This window comes from Mirounga leonina, unplaced genomic scaffold, assembly GCF_011800145.1.
Source record: "Mirounga leonina isolate KUSES-001 unplaced genomic scaffold, KU_Mleo_1.0 Mir_101608, whole genome shotgun sequence".
In the NCBI taxonomy this organism is placed as follows: Eukaryota; Metazoa; Chordata; class Mammalia; order Carnivora; family Phocidae; genus Mirounga; species Mirounga leonina.
In genome coordinates, this window is record NW_023270163.1 from 4,702,391 (window position 1) to 4,729,777 (window position 27,387).

At 40.4% G+C, this 27,387-nt stretch overlaps 1 protein-coding gene across 13 annotated transcripts in view; it reads left to right on the top strand.

Annotated features, from left to right (window-relative positions):
* Positions 1-17,067: 17,067 nt before the first annotated feature.
* FMR1 (FMRP translational regulator 1) overlaps positions 17,068-27,387 on the top strand; it is a 38,140-nt gene continuing 27,820 nt past the window's right edge. For 5 of the 13 annotated variants that reach the window (XM_035001933.1, XM_035001924.1, XM_035001946.1 and 2 more), the window contains exons 1-2: positions 17,071-17,234; positions 26,910-26,962. In XM_035001933.1, the coding sequence (XP_034857824.1) occupies positions 17,184-17,234; positions 26,910-26,962 (104 nt within the window). In that variant the 5' untranslated portion in view covers positions 17,071-17,183. Of the gene's footprint in view, positions 17,235-26,909; positions 26,963-27,387 lie in introns of all 13 variants that reach the window. The other 8 variants (XM_035001914.1, XM_035001945.1, XM_035001941.1 and 5 more) reach the window with 3 other exon arrangements.

The window sequence follows — 27,387 nt, forward strand, 5'->3', positions numbered from 1 at the left end:
CTGGATAATTTGAATAATCTGGGTGCTTTCCTTTTTTTTTTTTTTTTAAAGATTTTATTTATTTATTTCAGACAGAGAGAATGAGAGACAGAGAGCATGAGAGGGAGGAGGGTCAGAGGGAGAAGCAGACTCCCTGCCGAGCAGGGAGCCCGATGTGGGACTCGATCCAGGGACTCCAGGATCATGACCTGAGCCGAAGGCAGTCGCTTAACCAACTGAGCCACCCAGGCGCCCTTAATCTGGGTGCTTTCCTTCAAGGCAAGGTTTACGAACATTGAGCTCTCTGATTCTCGACTGGGACTTGCCCCAGCCAGGGCAGGCAGCAGAGTCGGTGCCATGGTGTCGCTGTGGAATACCTCATCCCGTGGCTTTCTGGTGTCCTGGAAAGCCCATCTCCCCTCAGCGACTCTTCCATCACCCCAGTTGGAAACCTGGTGACCTCCTTCATCCTAGAGACCCTGGTCTTTCTTCTCTCATGTCTCTACTGTGGACACTCTCCCATCTGCTCCTTTTTCTCCTCTTAGGTCTCCTACTAATTTGCACATTAATTATGTGTCTGTCCTCCAAATGTCCTTTCTTTTCTCTCGTGATTTCCATGTCTCTATTTTTTGTGTATGTTCTGGGTTGATGTTCCAGGCCACAAAATTGGATCCCAACAGTGACTTTCCTTCAATTCATCTACTGTATTGTTTAGCTGGGAGATCTGGTTGTAGAGCTTTAGACTTCTTCTCTAGCTCTTGAATATCCTCAAATGCTCTTGTTTTCTGTCCAATTTGTCCTGTTTCCTCTAGCAGGCCATTCAGCTAGATGGGTCTTAATGGATCTTTCTCTCTGGCTGCTGAGCCCCTGAGCTGATGAGTATTTTGTTGTTACTCTTCCCTCTTTGGGGCTCAGTTCTGGATTTTAGAAAGCCCTAAGTTGAGGCAGTCCTCCAGCTGGAGGCAGGTGAAAAAGATTCAGCCCCACAGGTCACGAATATGGAAGCAAATAGATTGCCAGTCCCCAGCAAGCAGGCACTGAAGATGACTCCATTTTGCTCTGACCACCAAGCTTTTCCTGGGATGTAAAGCATTCTTCCCCTAAGCCCAGGACTCCTGGATGCTGGTCACCAGGTGTTTCTGTAGCCCATGTAGGAGAAAGTCCCGTAGCAGTTGTCTCCACTGGAGCTCAAGCAGAGCCCAAAGCTTTACCTGCACTCAATAGCTGGAAGTGTCAGCATCTGTCTCAAGAGAGGGAGAGAGATTGGAGTTGGGGTCTATATGTTCAAATTCTCCCTCTCCATTTCCAAGACTTTGTAACTCCACTAAAATTAGGGAATTTTTAATTTCAAGCTATAAATTGACTTTGAATTTTAAAACTCTGCCTGATTTTCCTCTAGATTTATTGCAAGCATTTTCAGAAATTCATTATGGTAAAGAAGTTTCTGATTTTAAAAATTATAAGATTTGTAACATTTTTTGGTGTTCTTCATATAGTCTTCTTATCATAAGACTTAACTGTCAGTGATTAGATTGACATCAGCCCCAAACCCTAATGCTGGAGAATTAATTTCTCCTGAATAATTAAGTGGTCAGTTTCCATGAATAATAATAATGCTTAAAGTGTAGCTTATTTTCTTTCTTACAAGACAAAATCACCATTTACTTGAAGAAAGTAGCATTTTCAAATACACATCTTTCAAGCCAAACTAATTTTCATTTCCTTTTTTATCATTCTGTATTTTGGTCAGCATCCATGAGTCAGATTTCATGTACTAAAGAACCCAGCAAGTAGCAATCAGTTCTACAGTGAGGCCTTGCAAAATGCATTCTCATATAAACTGTGATTCTCAGGTCATATCAACCTCGATGTAAAAGGAAAGTTGCAATGGCAGTTGCAGGTTAGTATTTCTCTGCCCATGCTCCTATACAGTTCTGAGGAAATGTTGGCCTCTTCAGTATCTCAAACATACTTCTGGTGAGTCCCCTGGCTCTGCTTCATGTGTTCTCCTGCAGCCAGCCTTCTTGGTTCCCATGGCATTTTCTATGTCCCTCTTCTCCCATACTGACATATCCTATCACTAAAACTGTGCTACCACTGCCCTCCAATCAGACCACTGATGCTCAGGCCCATTGCCAACAGTCCTACAATAAGAAAATTAAGGACACACACTCCCATCACTGCTAAAACGGCTGGTGTCATGTCTATTGCTTGGAGAAAATCATGGGCCCAATGCAGTTGACACCTTTGTCAGCAAGCTTTATGAGCTCTTTAATGTTTTTCTTACATCTAGAACTCTGGCATGATGCCAGGGATTCTAGAACTGGGATACAATCTGAATAACTGATATTGCACTATACTGAGAATTGGTCCTCCTGTCCCATGGTGGCCCCAGTCCTTGAACCACATTTGCTTGATCTCTCTACCTCAAACGTAAGTTCTGTCATAATAGGCTTTTCATCCTTCATGAAAAACAGACACATGGTGGGCCTTCCTCCCATCAGTTTTTTGGACATGCCTAAATTCGAGCTATGAAAATATCTTACGCTCATACTAGTATACTTGGATCCCATTCACTCTAATTACAGTTGCTATTAATTAAATAGAAACACCTCATTTGTCATGTAACAATTTTTCCTAGAACATTCCCCTAATTTTTTCATGATCTTTTTATGTTGGAATAATTTTCAATTTATAGAAAAGTTACAAAGGATAATATAGAGCTCCCATAAACACTCACCCAGTTTCCCCTAGTATTAACATACACATCACCTGGTTATATTTGTCACAACTAAGAAACCAACTTCTGTACACTACTATTAACTAAACTACAGATTTTATTTGGATTTCACTAGTTTTTCTGCTACCTTCTTTCATCTCTTCTGAGATCCAAACTAGGACACCACATTGCATTTTGTCATTAGGTCTTTTTAGTCACCTTTGGTCTATTACCATCCCTCAGTCTTTTCTTGCCCCTTTAATTTTTAAATGGTTGAAATATTTTTATGTCAGTTCTACAGGAAGAGTCTGAGCCCTGCTCTGCCTATCTAAAGGTTATACAAAATATTTTTCCCATTAATTCTGAAAAGACAGGTTTGCCAATAAAGAGAGGAGCAAGAAAGCTCTAGAATATAGCTTTAAAATATAACAATTACCTATTTCTGAGGTTAGACTTTCCTCTACTCCTTCAAAACAGGCAACCATTCCAGCAAGGTCAGGCGCAAACATGTCTACATTTCACCGACACCCTCTGCTCTATCGACTAGCTTGCAAGTGTCAGCTCCTCAGTATTATTGTTCTGCAGTCCACACTGTGGATTAGAGTGTGGCACTCACAGCCAGCTGCATACCCAATACCATTCCCATCTTCCTCCACAAAAAAACAAAACAAACAAACAAAAAAACCCCCAGTTTTTTTAGAGCTGCAATGTGCCTGGCTAAAAGATGGCAATCCTCAGGCTTCCTTGCAGCTATGTGTGGCCATGAAACATCCTGGCCAGTGAGATGTCAGCAGAAGTCTATTGGATGGAGCATTTGAAAAGCTAGGATTTTCCTGATTTTTTGTAAAAAGGAGCAGCTGGCATGTGCCTTGTACATTCTATTCTTCTCTCTGTTTCCTGCATAAAATGTAAACTCAAGGCCTGGAGAAAGAGCAGTCAACTTGCAAGCATGGGGACATCAAGAACAGTAAGGAGAAAGCAGAAGGATTCCCCCATAATAGTTCCACATTGCCTGTCTCTAGGCTTCTCATTACATGAGAATAATAAATAAAATAATATTTTAGAAACCCTTTAATTAAGTCAATATTTGCCAGGTTTGAGTGATATGTAATCAAATGTAATCATACTGATAAACAGAGCCCCGCTTGCGATATGTACTGGCTTAGTACTACAGCAGACAGTGACAGTTGGTAACCTCTGTAAATAATCTCTGAGAAATCAAGAGGATGAGAAAAATGCCAGGAGACTCAAGACAGACAATATTGCACATTTCAAAGAGGATGGACAGACCTCCAAGCTTAGTCAATTCCTGGAAGAACTCTAAACACAATTGTTACTCAACAAATTCACGCTTCCAAAGGACTTTACTTACTGCCCTCCGGGTTAAAGTTCACTTAATTTTGGCAGCTCATCGAGCTCAAATAAATGATCAAATCAAGGTCCATTGCAACTTGGAACATTTCTCTGCCCTGCTATTAGGAGCCCTTCTTGGGCTCCTTGATGTGTGAAGAACAAGCCAGTCATGTGTGTTCTGTGTGAGTTTGTGGCTGGTAATGGCAATGCAAAGCAGAGGGGTACGTTCACAATCCAGTTCTAACACTGCTGATATAACACTTCTGGTGTGCAGACACTAGTTAAACTTTTCACATAGATTATCTCATTTAAGGCTCAGACTGCCTCGGTGAGGTGCATACTATTATTATCCTCATTTTATGAATAGGGAAACTGAAGCACACAGAGATCAAATAAGCCCAAGAAGACTGGTTAAGGAAGAACCTCTTACCCCTACTTCAGACAATTTGAGAAATCTATCTTTTGGTTAATTTCATCTGTGCAGCCCTGGGACATTACGATAGGCCCATCTCCTTAAAAATTGCCCTTTTGTCATGCTACTGGTCCCTGCGACTTTGAACTTACACAGAATCAACATTCCCTCCACATCTCACATAATGTATGTGTAGAATAAATGGCAATCAGTAAAACTCTAGTCCCTGGTATTTCAACATTAAGACTAATCTTTGCTTTAGTTCTTTGAATGGGTGGGTGTCAGCATTACTCTTTCATTGTAGTCAAACTTACTCCTGCTTTTCCTAGTGTTTATCTATTACACTCATTTCTTGGTTTTATAGCTCAGATTCCATATGGGTTAGGTGTTCCATGAGTTAGAAGTGCATATGTCTGTAGGTTATAGAAAAGCCAACTTAAGAAAGCTTAATCAAATAGAGGTTTATTTTTCTGACTCAAGAAATCTGGTGGTGGGTGGCTTCTGGCAATGGTTCACTGATGCTACCTGGCCATTCCCTAGCTTTAGGTATCAAATCTACAATCAAGGCAGGCATTACAGAGGAAATAGCAACACCAGCCAAATTTGTCTGCTTTTCTCAAAATAGCACTTTCTCAGAAACTTGCCAACAAACTCATATTTACATTTTATTTAGAAAGAAAGAAAGAAAGAAAGAAAGAAAGAAAGAAAGAAAGAAAGAAAGAGACACCCTGTAGTCATTTTCACCTCTGGGTAGCTGGAAAAAAGCATATTTAGGTTTTCTGGCCTCTAGGGTAGAGGCAGCCAAGGGAGAATGAGGCTGGGAATGGAAGTGGAGTTAGCCAGCCCAGTGCCTGCCACAGATTGCATGTGTATTTGTTCTTAACAGATAAAAAGAAAATAATATAATTATCTCATAGTGAAGTAGACACTTAATTGACCTTGAAAGTTAATACTTCTACTTGTGCAGGCTTATTGGTGATGTTTGGGCTATGAATCAGAGTTCTGACACACAACCCCAAGGTACAAGAGAAATTCCAAATCAAATGTCTAATATGGAGCTCTGACATATGGAGAGCTTGGAAGTTGTCACTCCCGGCCTCACAGCAAGAAAGATGCTGAGCAAACGGAAAAGAAATGACTTTTCTTAGACCCAGAGAACCGAGGTCACAGGGCGAACTGTCAGCCCAAAATGTGGAGAGACAGGTGCATACAGAGAATCACAGCAGAGATCAGATTACCAAAGGCAGAAGTTGCTGGAGCCAATTATTGGTAGGAACACTTAAATGGTGGTTTTGATGAATTGCTTGAGGCTGGGGATAGACTTGGTTGAGAGTTAAAAACTCCTGGGCAATCAGTCTTGGGGGGAGGTCTACATTTTCATGGGTTTTGCTTCCAGGAATCCATTAGGTTCTCACAGTGAAGATTAGAGAAAAAGTCCCTCCTGTTTCCTGCAGAAGGTGGGGAAAAGAAACCATTCTAAAATACACCCCCTGTTCTCCACAACAAAGGCCTGCCCTCCAAGGGAAATTTACTTACCAGAGCCAGTCCTGACCTGGGAGAGGGCTTACTTGCCAATGCTAGTCCCCTCTAACCTTCCTGTATCACCTGAAGTGAGGGGGGGAAAGCTAAGAAGTGCTTCTGGGAACAGAGGCCAGAGACTCAGACCTACTAAAACTCTGAGAGTTAATCATAAGATCATAGAATGCTTCCCCTCCCTGACACCTTGCCACCACATCAACAGGGCTCCAGTGTCATAAACTAAAGAGAGCTGAGCGACAGACTATGTAAGAAGGAGTTCTCAGGGAAACCCAAAGATAACAAAGGAGACAAAAAAAAAAAAAAAGCAAGGATACTAAAGGAAACTGAAGCATCTGCCACCTACAGCTGCAACGAATAAACACAGCTTGGCTCCTACCCAAATTAACATAAAACCTCAAACTAAAAGCCTAATTAACTCACTTCCTATCACCCAATACACCATGCCTTAATTTCAAGAAAAAATTGCAAGGCACATGAGAAGGCAAGGAAAAAAACACAGTCTGAACAGTCAAAGCAAGCACAGGAATGAGACTTAAACATGACACTGGTTTTAGAATTATCAGATAGGGAATTTAAAATAACTATGACTTACATACATTAAAGTTCTAATGGGAAAAGGAGACAATATGCAAGAACTAATCAGTAGTCAAAATCAGATACCACACGCACAACTGGTGTCCAGCTTACAATTTTTGCTATTGTCTCTAATCTTATTTTTCCTGCCCTTACAACCTTAAAATGTCCAGGTTAAATGTAGTTTTAGTGGAAATTTGAGGAAAAATATTTTCAGGAACATCAACAGTAATGGAATAAGCAGAAACAGAAGGCAATAAGAAAAACACAGCATCATTTCTCCAATATTACTACTGAGCGCTTACAAACTGAATCTAGTATCGATAAAATAGAAGATAAGATAAACTCAGTTTGAGTGACATTGTGCAAAATAACTATCTTATAATCTTGAAATGTGTCAAGGGCATGAAAATCAAGGTAAAACCAAGTAACTATTGTAGATACATGGCAATTAAATGTAAGAATATTATGGTAGACTGGATCCATTTGCTATAAATGGCTTTACTGGGATAATTGGCCAAATTTGAATAGAATACCAGGATTGGATAGTAGTATTTTACTGATGTTAATTCCTGATTTTGATGGTGGTATTGTCATTATGCAAAGAATGTCCTTGTTTGTAGGAAATATGCAGTGAAGTATTTGGAAGTGATGGGTATCAGGTCAGCAACTTACTTCCTGATAATTTAGGGGAAAAAAGTCTCTGTATTATACTCACAGTTTTTCTGTAAGTTTGATATTGTTTGATAATAGAAATAATAAAAAATGTATATGTATAAAATATACAAAAGAATAAATCAGTAGTGTAAGCAAATGGATGAAATCTCTGAGAAAGAATAAAAAAATTATGAAATTAATAAAACCACACTGCAACAGAAATGAAGAATGCCTTTGATAGGCTCATTGGTAGACTGGGCATGGCTGAGGAAAGAATCAGTGAGCTTGAAGATATGTACATGAAAATTTCCCAAATGGAAATGCAAAAAGAACAACAGTTATGGAAGAAGAAAAAAACAAAAGAGAATATCCAAGAACAGGGGAACAATTGCAAAAGGTTTAACACTAGCATAATGGGAATACCAGATGAGGAGAGAAAGGAGAAAAAATATTTGAACTAATACAGGCTGAGAATTTTCCAAAATTAATGACAAACAACAAACCACAGCTCCAGAAAGCCCAGAGGACATCAAGCTTAATAAATACCAAAATATACATACCTAGGCATATCATGTTCAAACTGAAGAAAACTAAAGACAAAGAGAAAACTTGGAAGAAGTCAGGGGATAGTGGTGGTGGGGTTTACCTACGGAGGCATAAGGAGAATTACCTCAATTACCTCAGACCTCTCATCAGAAACCATGCAAGCAAAAAGAGAGTGCAGTAAAATATTTAAAGTGCTGGAAGGGAAACAAACCTAGAATTCTGTATACAGTGAAATTATCTTTCAAAAGGGAAGAAGAAATGAAAATGTTCTCAGTTAAAGACTGACAGAATTTCTAACTAGTAGATCTACCTTACAAGAAATGTTAAAACTTCTTTGGAGAAAAAGAACGTGATGCAGGTTAGAAACTCAAATCTATAAAAAGACAGGAAGAGAAAGAATAAATGAAGGTAAAAAAAACCAAACCTCTTGTTTTTCTTAATCTTAACTGATTTAATAGATATACATATAACTGTCTTTTCAAACCAATAACAGCAACAATGTACTCATGATTATTGTGCATGAATAGTGAAATTAAATGACAGAGGAGACAGGAGAGAGGAATTGAGAATACTCTATAAGGTACCTATACTACCCATGAAGCCATATAGTGTCATTTAAAAGTAAACTATTTGCAGGGACGTGGATGGAACTAGAGGGTATTATGCTAAGTGAAATGAGTCAATCAGAGAAAGACAATTATCATGTGATCTCACTGATATGTGGAATTTGAGAAACAAGGCAGAAGATCATAGGGGAAGGGAGGGAAAAATGAAACAAGACGAAACCAGAGAGGGAGACAAACCATTAAGAGACTCTTAATCTCAGGAAACAAACAGGGTTGCTGGAGTGAAGAGGGGTGGGAGGGATGGGGTGGCTAGATGATGGACATTGAGGAGGGTATGTGCTATGGTGAGCGCTGTGAATTATGTAAGACTGATGAATCACAGACCTGTACCCCTGAAACAAATAGTACATTATATGTTAATTATAAAAAAGTAAACCTAAATTCGCTATAAATATATAGTGCAAATTCTAAGGAAACCACTAAAAAAATTTTAAATAAGTATAATTGATATCCTAAGAAGAGAACATAGAATCATATAAAATGCTCAATTAAAACCAGAGAAGGTAGAAAAAGAGGAAGATACAAAAGGAAACAAAGAACAAGTGCAATGGATAGAAAACAGTTACACACATGTTATATTAATCAAATTATATCAGTAATCACTTTAAATGTGAATAGTCTACAAAAAATGAATTAAAAGATGGAGACTGTCAAAGAAGATATGACTACATGTTGTCTACAAGATATCCACTTTAAATATAAACACAAATAGATTAAAAGTAAAGGGATGGAGAGAGATATACCATGCTAACACCAATCAAAAGAAAGGAAGAGTAGCTATATTAATTTCAGATAAAGCAGACTTCAGAGGAAGGAACATTATCAAGGATAAAGAGGGATATTACATAATGATAAAGAGGTCAATTCTCCAAGAAGACATAAAATTTCTTAAGATCTATGCAGCCAAAAAGAGAGTATCAAAATACATGAGGCAAAAGCTGATAGAACTACAAGGAGAAACAGACCAATCTATTGTTATATTTGAAAACTTCAATACCATTGTCAGTAATTGATAGCTTGAGCAGCAGAAAATCTGTAAGGATATATAGTTGAACTAAACAGCTCTATCAATCAACTCGATCTAATTGACATCGACAGACTGCTTCATCAGCAGGATAATTTCTTCTCAAGTTCACATGGAACATTCACCATGACAGTCCAACTTCTGGCCCACAAAACATACCTTAACAAATTTGAAAGAACAGAGATCATACAATGTCTGCTCTCAGATCACAACAGAATTAGACTAGAAATCAATAACAGAAAGATAACTGGAAAATCCCCAAATATTTGGAGATTTAACAACACTTCTAAACACATGGGTAAAAGGAGAAGGTTCAAAAGAAATTTAAAACTATTTTGAACTAAATGAAAAAAATACAACTTATCAAGATAGATATATGGGTTGCACAGGCACCTGGGTGGCTCAGTTGGTTGAGCGTCTGCCTTTAGCTCAGGTCATGATCCCAGGGTTCTGGGAACGAGTCCTTCTTCAGGCTCCCTGCTCAGTGGGGAGTCTGCTTCTCCCTATGTCTCTCCCCCCTGCTCGTGCCTGCTCTCTTCTCTCAAATAAATAAATGAAAATCTTAAAAAAAAGATTTATGGATTGCAGCAAAAGCAGTGGTTAGCAATGAACAATTAGAAATTGAAAACACAATACCATTTACATCAGCACCAAAAAATGAGATACTTAGGCATAAATCTCACAAAATATGTACCTATATGAGGAAGACTACAAAACCTTGATGAAAGAAATCAAAGAAGATCTAAATGGAGGGATATTCCATGTTCATGGATAGGAAGACCCAATATTGTTATCATTTCTTCCCAACTTGATCTAAAGATTCAATGCAATTGCAATCAAAATCCCAGCAAATTATTTTGTAGATATTGACAGACTGATTCTAGAGTTTATATGGAAAGGCGAGACTCAGAATAGCAAACACAATATTGAAGGAGGAGAACAAAGTCAGAGGTTTGACACTACCCAACTTTAAGATTTATGTTAAAGCTACAATAATCAAGTGAATATGGTATTAATGAAAGAATACACAAATCAATGAATGGAAGAGAGAGACCAGAATTAGACCCATACAAATACAGCCAACTGATCTTTTCCAAAGGAGCGAAGCAAATTCAATGGAGAAACAGTAGTCTTTTCAAAAAAAAAAAAAAAAAAAAAAATGGTACTGGAATGATTGGATATCCATATGCAAAAAAAAAAAAAAAAAAAAAGTAGGGGCGCCTGGGTGGCTCGGTCATCAGGCGTCTGCCTTCGACTTGGGTCATGATCCCGGGGTCCTGGGATCGAGCCCCGCATCGGGCTCCCTGCTCCGCGGGAGGCCTGCTTCTCCCTCTCCCACTCCCGCTGCTTGTGTTCCCTCTCTCGCTGTCAAATAAATAAAATATTAAAAAAAAAAAAATGTAGACACAGATCTTACACCTTTCACAAAAATTAACTCAAAATGTATCATAGACCTAAATGGAAACTGCAAGACTATAAACTTCTAGAAGATAATGGGATAAAATCTAGGTGAACTTAGGTTTGGTGATAACATTTTGATACAATGTCAAAAGCATGATCCATGAAGAAAAAAATTGCTAAATTAGACCTTTTTAAAATTAAAAACCTCTGCTCTGTGAAAGACACTGTTAAGTGAATGAAAAGAGAAGCCACAGACTGGGAGAAAATATTTGCAAAACACAATCTGATGAAGGGCTGGTATCCAAAATATGCAAAGAAGTATTAAAACTCATCAATAAGAACACCCAATTAAAAAATGGGCAAAAGATCTGAACAGAGACCTTATCAATGAGGATATACAGATGGCAAATAAACATAAAAAGGTGCTCAACATCGTAAGTCATTAGGGAATTGCAAATTAAAACAATGAGACTCCACTACACACTTATTAGAATGGCCAAAATTCAAAACACTGACAATACCAAAAGCTCGGGAGTATGTGTAGCAATAGGAAGTCTTATTCATTGTTGGTGGGAATGCAAAATGATACAGCCACTTCAGAAGACAGGTAGCAGTTTCTTACAAAGCCAAACATAGTCACCATACAATCCAGCTACTGCACTCCTAGGTATTTACCCTAATGAGTTGAACACTTATGTCCACACAAACCTGCACACGAATGTTTACAGCAGCTTTTTTCATAATCGACAAAAACTGAAAGCAACCAAATGTCCTTCAATTGGTGGATAAAGAAACCATGCACATCAGATGATAGAATATTATTCCTCAATAAAAAGAAACATGCTATGAAGTCAAGAAAAGACATGGAGAAATCTTAAATGCCTATTGCTAAGTGAAAGAAGACAATCTGAAAAGACTTACTGTAGGATTCCAACCATATGACATTCTGGAAAAGGCAAATCTATGGAGACAGTAAGAAGATCAGTGGTTGCCAAAGGTTAGTGGGTTGAGCTGATGAATATACAAGTGGAGCACAAGGGACTTTTATGGTGGTGGAATTATTCTATATGATACTGTAATGGTGGCTGCATGGCATTATGCATTTGGCAAAACCCATACACTGTACAACACTGAGTGAAACTTACTGTAATTTATGGGCTTCAGTTAACAACTATGTGTCAATATTGGCTCATCAAGTACAACAAACGTAACACAGTAATACAAGATGTTCATAACAGAGGAAACTGGGAGGGGAGTATCAGGGAACTTACATGGGAACTCTCTCTCATTGTCTCACTTTTCCTGTAAATCTAAAACTGTTCTAAAACATAAAGACTGTTAATTTTAATTTTTTTAAAAGATTTTATTTATTTGAGAGAGAGAGAATGAGAGACAGAGAGCATGAGAGGGAGGAAGGTCAGAGGGAGAAGCAGACTCCCTGCCGAGCAGGGAGCCCGACGCGGGACTCGATCCCTGGACTCCAGGATCATGACCTGAGCCGAAGGCAGTCGCTTAACCAACTGAGCCACCCAGGCGCCCAAGACTGTTAATTTTAAAAGTTTTTTTTTAATACCTAGTTCAAAGGACAGGTCAAAGTGAGGTGAAATTGTCAGAGAAAGTGTCATGAAAGAAGTGAAGCTTTAGCTGGGTCCTAAAGGATACACAGGATTTCTAGAATTAGAAAGGAGAAAGGGCATTTCAGCTGGGATTGAGGCATGAAAAAGACTCAGAGGGCTCAAATTGCGAAGGAGCAGGAAATAACACAGAATAGATCAATGCAAAGACAACAGGCAGCAATTTCGTGGAAGCTAGGGGCCAAGGCAAGGCTAGATGTGCTGAATCATCAATTCCACTATCAGATAAACATAGGCATGGGGGCAGACGTGATCTGAGCTGGGTCCTCAACACATATTCATTCATTCATTCATTCATTCACTCAGTAAATATTTAGTAAGCACCTGCTATGTTCCAAACACTGTGCTAGGCACTGGGGACAAGCAGTGAATAAAAGAAATCTCTGTTCTCAATGAGCTTACATTCTAGTGAGGAGACAGACAGGGCCTGCCTGGTGTTTTCAAGAAGCAGCAAAGGGGGCGCCTGGGTGGCTCAATCGGTTAAGCGTCTGCCTTCAGCTCAGGTCATGATCCCAGGGTCCTGGGATCAAGTCCCACATTGGGCTCCCTGCTCAGCGGGGAGTTTGCTTCTTCCTCTCCCTCTGCCCCTGCTCCTGCTCTCTCTCACACTCTTATGTGTGCATGCTCTCTCTCTAATAAATAAATAAATAAATAAATAAATAAATAAATAAATAAATAAATAAATAATCTTTAAAAAAAAAAAAAGCAGCAAAGAAGCCAGTATGGCTGGAATGGAGTGAAGGGGGAGGTGGAAAGTGAGACAGATAACAGAGGCCAGAGTATGTAGGGCACTGAGGCCAGAATAAATAAGCACTCTGGCTTTGACCCTGAGACAATCAGGGAACAACTGGAGGGGTTTTGAGTGGCAGAGTGGCTTGACTGACACCTGAATAGGGTCACTGTCTCTTCTGTGTCCAGAATAGACAAGAGGGTGAGAGTGGCTGCAGGGAGACCAGCGAAATTTTTGCAGTCATCCAGGTAAGAGAAGATGGGGGCTGGGAACATGGCCTTAGCATTGCAAGTGGTGAGAAAAATATCGTAGACTCAGAAAAAGATTGCTGATGGATTAGGTGCGTGATGGAAAGGGTCAAAATGACTCCGTTTTAGGGTGCCTGGGTGGCTCAGTTGTTAAGCGTCTGCCTTCGGCTCAGGTCATGATCCCAGGGTCCTGGGATCGAGCCCCGCATTGGGCTCCCTGCTCTGCAGGGAGCCTGCTTCTCCCTCTCCCACTCCCCCTGCTTGTGTTCCTGCTCTCCCTATCTCTCTTTCAAATAAATAAATAAATAAAATCTTTAAAAATAAATAAATAAATAAATAATGAAAATGACTCCGTTTTAGGCCTGGGGAACTAACTTGAAGAAAGGGTTGCCAGTGACTGAGAGAGAGAGAATATGGGAAGAGCAGGCTCACAAACAGGGCTGAGCCCATGTTTGAATTCACTAAGCTTGTCCTGAAAGGGGGCACTGCAAGAGCTAGAGATCAGAACAAGGCTAAGACACAGTTAAGTGGGAAAGACTAAGTCAGAGCACGTACAGGAAGTGAAGCTAGGCAGGTATTCATTCATCAAACATTTCCTAAAATCAACCACTTTGTGCCAGGGATACAGAGAAAAATAAGACATCTTTCCTGCCTGGAAGGAACTCACAATCCAATGAGGGAAACAAATATAAATAAGTGATTGTAGTACATTAAGCATCATAGGAGAGGTATCCAACATTTACTGAATCCCTGCCATATGCCAAGCAGTGTGGTGAGGAAGTAAGAAGTATGTACAAAGTCCTGTGAGAGCTCACAAAAAATTCTTGCAAAGGTTCATAAAGACATTCACAAGGGTTTTCACCACAGTGTGACATCAGGGAGTTGGCAGTAACCTAGACACCCATCACCAGGGAAATTTATCAGTAAAATCTGTGGAATACTCAGCAGCAGTTAGAAGCCAAAAACTAGGTGTACACACAGCAACGTGGATATACTCAAGAATATCCACGTTGAGTGAAAACAGTGAGAAACACATTTCCAGTCCAATACCATCTCTGTAAATGTAAAAGCATACACAAAACACTGCATGTCTTAAATTATCGAGAATCTATATCAACACATTGCAGTTGGTATCTAGAAGAAGAATGGGAGTGGGTATTGAGTAAGACAATGAAAAATAATAACAATATAAAATAATGAAAATAAGAGAGGAGCCTGGCAGTGACTGATGATGATAATGTGCTGAGAATTGAGGAGCAAAGTTAACTCAACTCTCTGCACCTGAGGTAAAATAACTAGCTAATAGGAATCCATCTGAGGGGCGCCTGAGTGGCTCAGTCAGTTAAGCATCCGACTCTTAATTTCGGCTCAGGTCATGATCTCAGGGTGCTGGGATCAAGCCCCGAGTCAGGCTCCATGCTCAGCAGGGAGTCTGTTTGGGATCCTCTCTCCCTCCCCCTCTCCCCCTGCTCACTCAGTCTCTCTCTCTCTAAAATAAATAAATCTTAAAAAAAAAAAGGAATCCATCTGATAACCCTAAGGATAAGGGTAGTTCTGGGGAACCAGAAGTGTATGTAGAGACATGGAGGCATGAAAATGGATCAGGGAACAGCACTAGGTTTAGCATGGCTTGTAGATGTTCTGAAGAGCTGATAATGTTTGAAAGCTCTGGGTGAACTGAACAACACCCTACATGTGGATGGTATAACCATTCTAATCAATCTGTCCCCTTTAACTACATTGGGGTTAAAGAGCGGGCTCTGCTCCCATCCAGGCTGTGGTGAGATTCTCTTTCAGCCACCCTGCAGTCTTCACGTCTTGTGACTACCCCCCAGAAACCCTATTCCAGTGGCTCATTTTTGTGTACTGTGGCCTCAAGGAATGTGGCCCTTGATCCACTGCTTTAAAACTGGAGCTCCACCCCAGTAACACTGCTGTTCTGGCTAGGAGTGGGGTGGGAAGGGAACTGGAGGCCCAACAACACCTCTAATTCTGAGACACCTGCCTGAGGCAGTTCACCCCCACCTCCACCAACTCTCTCTGGTCACAGTCCAGCTGGAGTCATTTCCCAGCTCTGACTGCCCCTCATCCACCCCAGACTGGGTCCTGTCCCACTATCATAGGTGTACCTAATTCTTCATCACTCTTATCACAGTTGCAACTCCACATTTACTTTTCTGATCATTTATGTCCATCTATGCCTCTAGGTTCCAAGTTAAATGCTGGCAATCTTTCTCTTTTTATTCTTCACCAATTTCTCACTAGCACTTAGCACAGTGCCTGGCATACGGTAGAGGCTCAATAAACTTTTCAGTTGGATACAAGCTTTCCAAAAGAAACCTAGGTCAAAGTGGATACAAGCACAGTGCAGCAACAGGAATGAGAAAGAGGGGGCGCCTGGGTGGCTCAGTCGTTAAGCGTCTGCCTTCGGCTCAGGTCATGATCTCAGAGTCCTGGGATCGAGCCCCGCATCGGGCTCCCTGCTCTGCGGGAAGCCTGCTTCTCCCTCTCCCACTCGCCCTGCTTGTGTTCCCTCTCTCGCTGTGTCTCTCTCTGTCAAATAAATAAATAAAATCTTTAAAAAAAAAAAAAAAAGGAATGAGAAAGAGCTGGGGTTTGTTGTACTGTGGAGGGTAAAGGGGGAGAGCTGCAAGGAAAACAGGTGCTCTGGCCCCTGCAGATAAGTCACCTGACTGCTGCACACATGTCCACCCCACCCTCCGGTACAGGGTGGGCACACAGTAGGGGCAAAATAGTAGGGAAATAAACGGTAAAGAAATTAACAAGTGTTTAAGACTTTTTTTTTTAATGTCAAGTATGAAACTGAATCGAGGGAAGGGAAGTACATGGGTCAGTGCTGGGTCTGAGGGAGGACTAACATTTCCAGAGGTCCTGACACAATCCACTGCCCCTCAGAGGACACAGGATGTATCCATAGGACAGCCCAAAATCTCTTGGGGAGGGGGCGGCGTTACTCTCACCTTCTGCCTCTAAGGGTCACACAAGCCTGGGTCACCGTGGTTGCCACTGTTACTAGTTCAAAGTCGTCTTCAATCTAATTCTTCACCTTTAGTCTTGTCCCCTACTCCACCTCCAGCTCAGACTCTGCCCCACTTAAAAAAAAAAACAAACCCTCCAACCCAAGCCAGCCCAGACTCGGATAAGTGAATACATTTGAAGGACCTTTCCCACGCCTGTACTTGACCTTCTACAGGAATAGGGCTCTGGCCCTCGCCAGGCGATGCGAAGCGGCGCGACCTCGGCCAGCGGTGCGACCTGTCACCGCCCTTCCCGCCTTCCCGCCCTCCACCGAGCCCGCGCACGCCAAGCCCGCGCGCCTTACGTTGGGCCCGGCCCCCAGCCGGTTTCCCAGTAGCGCGCATGCGCGCGCTCCTGGGCCCGCGGGGAGAAAGAGGGCGGGGCCGAGGGGCCAAGCCCGCGGGGGGAGGGGCGGTGTCGGTCACGTGATGCGGTTTCACTGTTTACACGCGGAGCGGCCGGAGCGTTCGGCCTCAGTCAGGCGCTCGGCTCCGTTTCGGTTTCACTTCCGGTGAGGGGCCGCCTCCGAGCGGGCGGTGAGCCGACGGCGAGCGCGGGTGGCGGCGGTGACGGCGGCGCCGCTGCCGGGGGGCGTGCGGGAGCGCGGCGGCGGCGGCGGCGGCGGAGGCGGCGGCTGGGCCTCTTGCGCCCGCAGCCCACCTCTCGGGGGCGGGCTCCCGGCGCGAGCTGGGCTTTCGAGAAGATGGAGGAGCTGGTGGTGGAAGTGCGGGGCTCCAATGGCGCTTTCTACAAGGTACTTGGCTCCAGGGCAGGCCCCATCTTCGCCCTTCTTTCCCTCCCTTTTCTTCTCGGCCTCCACGGGAGGCAGGCCTGGGGCCCTCTTCCCGAGCGCCGCGCCCGGGGACCAGGGTGCGCTCGTTGGGATATTGTTTGGGAGAGAAGGACCGGACTTGGGGCCTGTAGGAAGCCCCTCGAGCCCCGCTGCCTCTCCTATGAGAGGCCCCGCTGCCTATCGGAATGAGAGCGGGCAAGGAGAAGGAGGTGTCCTCTCGGGAGCCGAGGGAGAGCTGGGGATGGGCAAGGGCCGGCGGCAGGTACAAGATCCCGGCGGGAAGGGCCGGTATCCGCGCGAAGTGACGGCGACGGCTTATTTCCCTTTCCTAAATATCCTCTCCCAGTGGGATCCGGGCCTGACGTGTGGGTAGTTGCTGAGTAGCGGGGGGCGCTTCCGTCGAGCAGCCTCCTGCCTTGCAAAGAGGGTTTGAGATCTCCTTTGGCTTCTCTTTTCCGGTCCAGCATTGGGACTTCGGAGAGCTCCACTGTTCTGGGCAAGGGGTGTGGAGAAAGAGTAGTAAGAAGCTGTAGTCAGTTCCGAATCACAATGGCAACTGATTTTTAGTGGCCTCTCTTTGTGAATTTCAGGAGAGATTTTTAGACCAAAAGTTTCAGGAAGACCCTGACATAATCGAGCAATGCATTAGAGAAGTTCGTAACCTTAAATATTCGCGGTTCCCCTCCCTTGTTATAAATGGGGCCAAATTCAGGAATACAGATGCTTCAGCATCTAAAAGCATTATAGCAACTCTGCTACTTAAGGAAAACATTTTTAACCCTCCGAAGGCCTGAATATATGCCATGAAACTGAAGGAAATTAACTGAAAGTACATCATTACTAGAGAATTTTAAATGGTGAGTGGAAATAATTGTTTTGTGCTCCAAGTGCTCTCTGAATGTGTAATGTTGCGATGGACAGTATTGAGGTTTTAGACAGACATGCGTAGTATTACGGTGGATTTTTCTTTTTTTAAGTTACACCATTGCAGATCAACTAATGTCTTAGATTTTCAAGAGGAGGTTTAAAAAGATTTTAATGTATCGGTCGTGCGTCTGTTGGTATGTACTTACTGTAGATATAGTAATCTATAAACTCGTTTTCTCTTGAATGTTCCTCTATAACTTCTGTAAGTAATATCCCACGTTAGTACAGTATTTGGGCAGTAGAAGGTACATGTGGAAGTTAGCTATTGTTGTCCAACACAATTCTTAAATTAATTATAGCCTAACTTAAACGTTTCAAACAAGGCTCATTTGGCAAAGGGAAAATTAACAATTGGCTTCATGTGTGTTTTAGCAATTCTATGGAGATATTTGGAGACCAACATATTTCATAAGTGTGTAAAGTATGTAAACTGTTTCATACTTTTAGCCAAAAGAAGAAACCTGTAGCTGTAAAAGGAAAAAAACCCAGCATTTATGTTCTTAAGTCTCACCAACATAAAATTGTTTCAGTTGACTCTGCAGGCAAATTTTTGGTTGCATTTATTTCAGTGATCCATAATAATTCCTGCTAGTTAGTGTAGAATCATTCTGATTCCTAGATTGATAGTTTTGCTCCCTAGATTTGTGGTGCTAACTGTAATAAATGCAAGCACGGGTTAATGATTGAGCAGTATTCTAATTTGTCTGTGATATTTGCCTAGATTGGACACCACTCTTAATGTCTTTCAGTGGAGTTTGCCTGCTATAAGAGGGCAAGACATCATGGTCTTGAAGGATTTATTGTTCTCTTCTAGCAACCTGTGATTTGCTCTGGTGATTTTGCTTGCAAACTGATTGGAATATAATAAGAAATGCCCTCTATTTTTGCTATTAATCCCCCGTTTTAGTTGGGGTTTTTTTAAACGACTTTGCTTAATTTGAAGATTAATAAAAAGAATGGATTGTCCCTTAGTTCCTTGAGGAGAAATGTGAAAATTGATCAAATATGTGTAGAGAAATTGCTGTTACATTTACTTAAAGTTTATTTTTAAGAAAACCTCAAATGGTCTGTATTGGTAGAAAAATCGTTTCTATAATGAAAAGGTTTGTTTTTATAGGACTCAGTATTGTTGTGAGTTATAAAGTAAAGCAAAAAGTAAACTTCAGTTGCTTGTCCAGTGAGATGGGAAGAAAATATGGGAAATAGACTGATAAAAAATGAACTACTAGGAGAAATGTTACATTTATGGAAAAAAATGGGAACCTGGTTCATCAAATTGATAGAAAAGCCTTTTAAAAAATGAACAACTCAAATGACTTCAATATTAGTGAATTCAACTTTGATTTGCCTAACAGAACCACCATATTGCAAGGGATGATTCTCCATCTTCTGAGCACATGGTCCAAGTTTACAATATAAACTGGATAGAGTATAGCTGGGCATATTTGGATTCTTTCTCTGCAAAATATCTAAAGCTCAGGATTCAGAATTAACAGAACCATGAAACCTAAACCTAAGATTGGACAGCTCATTTCTATTTTTCCCTCTGGTGTTTATTCTTAAAAACTTGAAAGTTAGATTTAGTAGTTGTCAGAGCCACTACTCTTATGCTTAGGTATTTCTTTGACTTAGAAAAAGTCTTGTGTACAACTTAGAGTCTTATGTTATTTAAGAAATTAAGACACTTGGATAAACTTCACAAAATCTTTACAAAACATTTCCTAAACGCATAATGTTGAAATAAGTTCTTCTAGGGGCATCTGCCTAAAATAGTGTAGTGTTTTGAGGGTTGTTTTTTTTTTTTTTTTTTTTGGTGTTGGGCGTTTCTTCTTTTGGGGGGACTAAGTTTTGGTATATTGAGAATGAAAATGAATTTAACTCCATTTTAAGTATAGAATGTATGTCATTCTGATATGAATGTACTAATATATCCTGATCGTAGGTTTTGGGTACCAGTATGAAAATTACTAAAGATGGATAAATCATGTGTTAGAAACATAAGATATAACACCTTTTTGTATTCTGAAAACATAGTGACTGATACCTGATTAATGTGATATGGTGTGAATATGCTAAATTGTATCTTATTTTTAGATTTTCATTTAATATATCTTATGTTTTTAAGTTTGGTATCTGAGGACAGACTTTAACATGGTGAGTAATATTATGGAACTAGCAGCAACCTAGCAGCAACCTATGACAAAATGTACAATCAGGAAGAAATATTTTTAAGGAAGACATTGGTGGCCTAGCATGTCATGTTAGCTACGTAGCCTGCTAGAAATCAGTGTTTACCACAGATAAACTTGCATAAGGCGTTATTCATGTTTTCTCTGAAGTCTGTAGATCTAACTTTGCATACAGGTGTTATTATGTACTTCAAGGAAGTGAATTATTCAGGTCAACCACATTTTTTTTTTCTTCCCCGAGTCTAACTTTTTAATGTTCAGTGTCTTTGTGTAAGCATCATTTTTCCCCTTTTGAACTGTGCATTTTCCAACTTCATGTTCACACATTCTGAAAACCTCCAAATTAATTAAATACAGAATTCATTGGTATAATAATTGGGTTTCTGACTTCTGTCCCTGTGGGAATGTGCTTCCTGAGATGACTACAGTTGTGATCACGATAACTGTTAAGAGGTACTGAGAGCTTTCTGGGTGCCAGGCACTATTCTAGACACTTTTACATCAGTAAATAATTCACTTAATCCTCTACTGCAATCCCGAGGTACTGTTGTTATTCCCATTTTATAGATGAGAATGAAGATGTACAAGGAGATTAGGTAAGTGGCTTACTACTAAGCATCAGAGCTAGTAAATGTCCTCAGATCTGGGATTTGAGATCAGATGGTCTGATTTCCTGAAATGATGAAAGTTAGCTTGAAGAAATGAACTGGATTTCATTTCCTGCCCATTTTTTTATTTCATTGTAACCTTCGATTTTATTTTGTTACTGTAACACCTCCTTAGCGTTCTTTAAGTACAGTTGCAAGGAGATGTTACCACTTTTTACTGTTGATACAAAGATGTCATGACCTACTCAGCTTATGTATCAACTTCCTTTTTATATAAACTCTTGCAACTTGATATTATTACACTGTAATTCTTCATATGAATGCCCACTAAGGAAAGAGAAAGTTGGAAATCTCTGACCTTGCTCTGAAATTTGCTTTCGTTAGGTTGGAAGCACATAAGAACTGAAGTACTAAAAAGTTAGACTACATACACACAGGAAAGCTCATACTATTCTCTCTCTACCTTTGTGTTATCTTTGGGTCAGGATGAATCAAAAAGAATGCATTTTTCTCAGAATTTGTGGTAAGTGCCCAAGTAAAGTCAAGTATTCCTGGACCTGTGGTGTGGTTGGAAGGGTTGTTGATGAGGTTAATTGTGCTTTTTCCCTTTCCGTTGTTCACTCCTTTATGTTGTTAGTGCCCACATATAAAGGTAACAAAGTGGTAACTCACTTTATATGTGAAGCCTTGGGTTTGATTTCTATACCCCTACCCCCGGTCCTATGTGTTTTCTTTAGGAGGGACATTTTGCAGTGTTCTACATTTTCTCTAAGGAGAATTATTGCACTACATGTGTTGTCTTCAGTGTTAATGCAGTAGTTGTTTTCAGTGGTGGTCAGGGCCTTATATTGAAATTTTGTCTATACAATAAGCACTCTTGTGACCAGTGACTCATTTGTGAGTTTACTAAGCTAAGGGGTGTGATATTGAGGGTGAGGGTGAGTAAGAGTTCACCCAAATAAGGATGGACTTCTTAGTTTCATCAGTCCTCGTAATGTAATGTTTGAATTGGATAACTCTAGTCATCACACACTTTGGTAACTATGATTTTGTGACTGCTTCTTTGATCTATTTGCCAGTAAATTGGGGATCCCATAATGACTTTTTGATTTCTTGTTTATTCCCCCATGAGGAGCCTGTATCTGTCTTGAGCACTGCACTTTAGCACCTTTCTTAAACCCCAAAGAGTTTCATCACATTTTTTTTCTTCTCAGAGTCTAGGTAACCTTTCATTCAGTATTTTGTATCTTTGAGGAAACAGCCTTTTCTTTTTGTATCCCAATTTTTAAATCTTTTTTTAGTGTGCTTTTGTTAAGATGTAACTTTCTCAACTGCAAGAGTATTTATGGTTCTGCATCTTTTATAAAATACGCCCCTCTCTGTTTTACCTCTCATTTATTTAGTGCCAACTATGTGCCAGGCGGGCATTGTAGTAGGCAGTAGACGTGTGATTTCATTACAACACCCTTAGAAGGCAGGTCCAGTTCCCCTCTATCCATTTGTTACTTGCATTTGAGGAGTCTGAGGCACAGAGACCACTTGGAGAGTGAGTCTCACAGCTTATCTGGTAGAACTAAAATTTTAAGCCTGTGTCTCATTCACAGCAAAACTCTTAATTTTAAGTTTACTGACTCCTGTAAGATCCCTAGCTCTCATTCAGTATGGTGCAGCGCCCTTTGTGCTTTCTGTTATTCACGGTGCCGTCTTTGGTAACCTCTCAGGAATCCCCTGAACCTATCTCCTCCCCAGATACCAACTTTGCTCGGTGTAGATAGGTAGGGATCACAACAAAACATAGTTTTCCAGGTTGGTGGCAGGTGGGGTGATAGTGCTCTGTGGTTATCCAGGGCACAGGGTAAGAGTGTTGGGGTAAGGGAGGGGTGGCCAAAAGAATGGTTATTGGAGAAAATATGATGAGCAGCAGGAAGATGGGACCCTTGTTGGAAGTGAATGACAGTTTAGTAAAAAGGCCTTAGAAGTTAAAAGTGGTGTTTGTCCTTGGTGTGAGTGCAGGCCAGATGCAACCAATAGTTTCTTTTATTGTGTGTTACAGCAGCAAGGAGAAGGTATTACCTGCCTTCTGTATTTACTTAATATGCAAACAATGACTAAAAATGACTGATTTTGGAACAGTCATGCGAACATCCACATACAGATAAGCCTCATTAACTTGAAGGCCATGGGCTAGTAGGCTGTGATGATTATTCAAACTGTTTTTGACACTCTACATCCGGAATTGCCTTGGAAGCCTTTGAAAGCTTTTGTTAATAGTCACAACAGTTGCAGACTTTCCTCCTTTGAGGGAATGTTTGATTTTAGGAACTAGGCAAATGTGGCGAATGAGTATGATTAAACTGTGCAATAACTTTGTGGCAAAGAGAGAAAAATAAAAATACAGCACTATAATGAGACTGACTTCTGGAGTGCTTTTAAGGTGGGTTTGAAAGCAGTCCCCAACGTTTGTAAATGTTTTATTTTTTATTTTTTTAGAGAGGGAGGAGGGGTGGAGGGGGAGAGAGAGAGAGAGTCCTAAGCAGGCTCTATGCCCAGTGCAGAGCCCGAGGCGGGGCTAGATCTCACAACCCTGAGATCGTGATCTGACCCAAAACCAAGATTCAGACACTTAACCGACTGAGCCACCCAGGTGCCCATGTAAATGTTTTAAATCAGTTCCATCCAATGGCATTTTCTGCAATGTTGGAAATGGTCTCTACCCATGCTGTTCACTACGGTAGACACTAAACCATGTGTGGCAATTGAGCACTTGAAGTGTGGCTAGTGTAACTGGGAGACTGATTTTTAATTTTATTTAATTGTAATTAATTGAAATATAAATAGTCACATATGGCCAGTGGCTGCTATGGTAGACAGAATAGTTTTAGACAAGGGCAATAGTATTAGAAAGATGCCTGATTAAGTGAGAACAGTGCCTCACTCAGCTATAACAAGGTTCTCTTAACTGACTAAAGGACTTAACATTTTCAGTATAATATACAGTAAGGAACTAATGTTAATTACTGCCAAGACATACAAACATAAAACTTCAGACAAGAATGAAAACAGAAGCAGTGGCCCTTCTTGGTAAATAAGGGATCACCTCCTAATAGCAGTCTTGATTTTCATCCTTGATGGACTCCCGTCCCCCACAAGCAGATTGTTAATTTGGTATCAGGTAAAGAGAAGGGAGAAATGGGGTAGGGGATCCTGTTATTCCCATTCTTCATAATTTGGGGGCTTACTTTATAAAATTAAGAGTAACCAGTTCCTGTAACTTTAACTCAAAATCAAGCCTTTCTGTTGGTGAAGTAATAGGCAAACAACCCCTTAGAGTACTCAGGGCATGCACCCTTATGAAATCTAGTATATTCTAAAACATCATGGTTGGTATTAAACCAGTTTTTTCAAAAGCTGCTGTAGAAAGTACTCATGATTTAAATATAGCTAAGGATAAGTAATGGGAAGAAAATGTGAATTCCCCCCCCAAACCAGCATCTATAGAAATATATACACATACTTAACTTAGAAATAATAATTTAGCCATGCTGGGTATAGCAAAACACTTGGATTCCATTATAGTCCACCTTGATCTTATAAGGAAACTTTTAGCATAGCTTTGCTTTTATTCTTTTAAGCATAATTGCAGAAGATTGGTATGTCTGTTTACGTAGTTTCCATATAAATGTTTTCCAGGGCCCTGCCTCACCTAATTATTTTTCTTAAGAGCAACTAATTAATATTTGATATGTTTTAATTTTATATTTGAAGAAGTTTAAGGTTTTATTTTTTTATTATTTTTTAAGATTTTATTTATTTATTTGACAGAGAGAGACACAGCAAGAGAGGGAACACAAGCAGGGGGAGTGGGAGAGGGAGAAGCAGCCTTCCCGCTGAGCAGGGAGCCCCACGCGGGGCTCCATCCCAGGACCCTGGGATCATGACCTGAGCCGAAGGCAGACTCTTAATGATTGAGCCACCCAGGCGCCCCTTGAGGTTTTTTTAAAATCCTTTCACTTCAAGCCTTTCAAGATGTTTACCAAGACTTTTGCATTGGATCACTTGTTTGTTTATAGTTTTAGCTCCTACATTTTGGTCTCATGCATTTTCAGTTGATTTTTGTATAGGGTCTGAGATAAGGGTCAAAAATTTATTCTTTTGCACGCGGATATGCAGTTGTCCTGGCACCATTTGTTAAAAACACTATTCTTTTTCCCCTTTGAATTGTGTTGGCTTCTTTGTTCACAAAGGATTTATTTCTACCATACCCTAAGCTGTTTCTCCAGGTCAGAGCCTTTGTTCCTTACCCCCCTACCCCTTAGACCTGGCAGGCCTCCTCTTTCCTCCACTCCATTTTGTGTGGCTAATTCTTCCCCAGCCTTCAAAGTTTGATAAGGAAACTCACCTTCCTCACTTCGTCTTCCCTGATAAATGTAATACCACCCCCACCTCACCACCCCCCCCACACACACAGGGTCTTTCCTTTAAGGGTAGGATAGGAACCCCTTAGGCAATGATCCATTTAATAACTACTCATTGAGTTCTTAGTAAGCACTCCGAAGTCCAACAGTAAATAAAATAAGACCTTAGGAAACGTACTGTTAGTGGGGAAATGAGCAATAATAATACAGTGGGGTAAGTTTATAGTAGGGATAAGCACAGAATGTGCTATGAGAATGCAGAGGACGGAATTTAACCTAGTCTGAGTTTTCCCATACGTGGTGCCATCTGAACTGAAACCTAAAAGACTTAATAGGAGGTAGCTAGATGAAAAGAGGGGAAGGACAATGGGAAAGAAGGAACAACATTTAGGGAGAGAGGCCCAAGTAGTTTAGCACTGCTGGATCACAGCCTCCAGGGATGTGAAAGATGAAGCTTGGAGAGGGGAGGGGTGGGGCCAGGTCTTGAAGGGCCTTTTACAGCCAGAAAAGGATCTTGGCCGTAATCTCACAGGCAGGGAGAAACCAAGGAAGGAGAGAAACGTGTACAGAACAGATTTGAGTAAGAAGCTTAAATCTCTCAAGCCATTTTAAAATGAATTACAATATAAAGCCCCTTGGGTTTCTTTATGTCTTATCCTACTCCTCTGATTGTCAAAACAAAAACAAAACCTCCTTTCCTGCACCTATTAAAAACTTAATTTTATAGAATTACGGACAGCATGCTGCTTAAAAGAATTCTTGATAATTAGTTAGCTATTACTTTAGTTATGTCATTTCATAGAATTATGGATGGCATGCTGATTAAAGAATTCTTGATAATTAGTTAGCTATTACTTTTGTTATGTCTTTCTGCAGATTACTAGCAATTGCGTCATCAGATTTAAAAGATTTAAACCTCTACTTTGTATTACTGTTTTTTCCTCCAAGTGCCTATGAGATTGAGAATTTAATTAAACTTTGGTAATTGGACATTTTAGTGGTATTAGCAGCGTATTGTTGTTAAGGAAAATTTAGTGTGCTTGTATATACTAGATTTGAGATTATATTTAGTCATTTACTGTAGTATTCTCCTAAAATTTTATTAGGGAGAAGAAGTTACAACAGATCTATACTGGCTGGCATGTGGCGCATGGAACAAATTTCTTCATTTTCAGTAATTCTAGCCTAAAGTGCACCTCCAGTTTTGTACTCAACACCTGCATTGTAATTTACAATTACTTAGCTCTTTCACTGGACTGAACTCTGGAGCATTTTTTTTTCATGTTTTGTTTTAACTAATCCGTATCCCTAGGGCCTTGCACATAGTAGGTGGCCAAATATAGATGTGATCCATGAATGAGTCATCCTCACAAACTGACAGACTTTCATTTGAAGCTCCATTTTTTTCTTAAACAGAAAATGGTATCTCTATAAAATTTAAATAAAAACATGATCTTTAAGCTTAGAAGTTAATTTAACTTGGTGTTTTTCTTACAGGCATTTGTAAAGGATGTTCATGAAGATTCAATAACAGTTGCATTTGAAAACAAGTAAGTGTCTTGATATAATTTTAATGTTCGGGTTCTATACTATTTTATATAATTATTCTTTTTACTCCTCGTTTAAAAAAACTGAAGTCCAGTTTGAGTGTTTTTCAGGAATGGATCTTCATGTTACTGACCAGGAAGTTTCTGAACAACTCAATATTAAAACCAATGGAATGACTATTCCTGCTAATGACCCTAGAGATCCTTTCGTTTAACCTTGATCCCTACATCCCAGTCCCCTTGAATGTAAAGAAAGAAACCAAATTCTTCTGTATTAGTAACTGAGAGTTTGGATAGAAATGTTTGTAATTGTTACAAGATGAAAATGAATGGATTCGTGGGTATTGGTAAAAATATGGGTTTTATAACATTAAATCTAAAATTGATGGTTTTAGTTGTCTGGTACATTTTATCAGGAATAATCATAT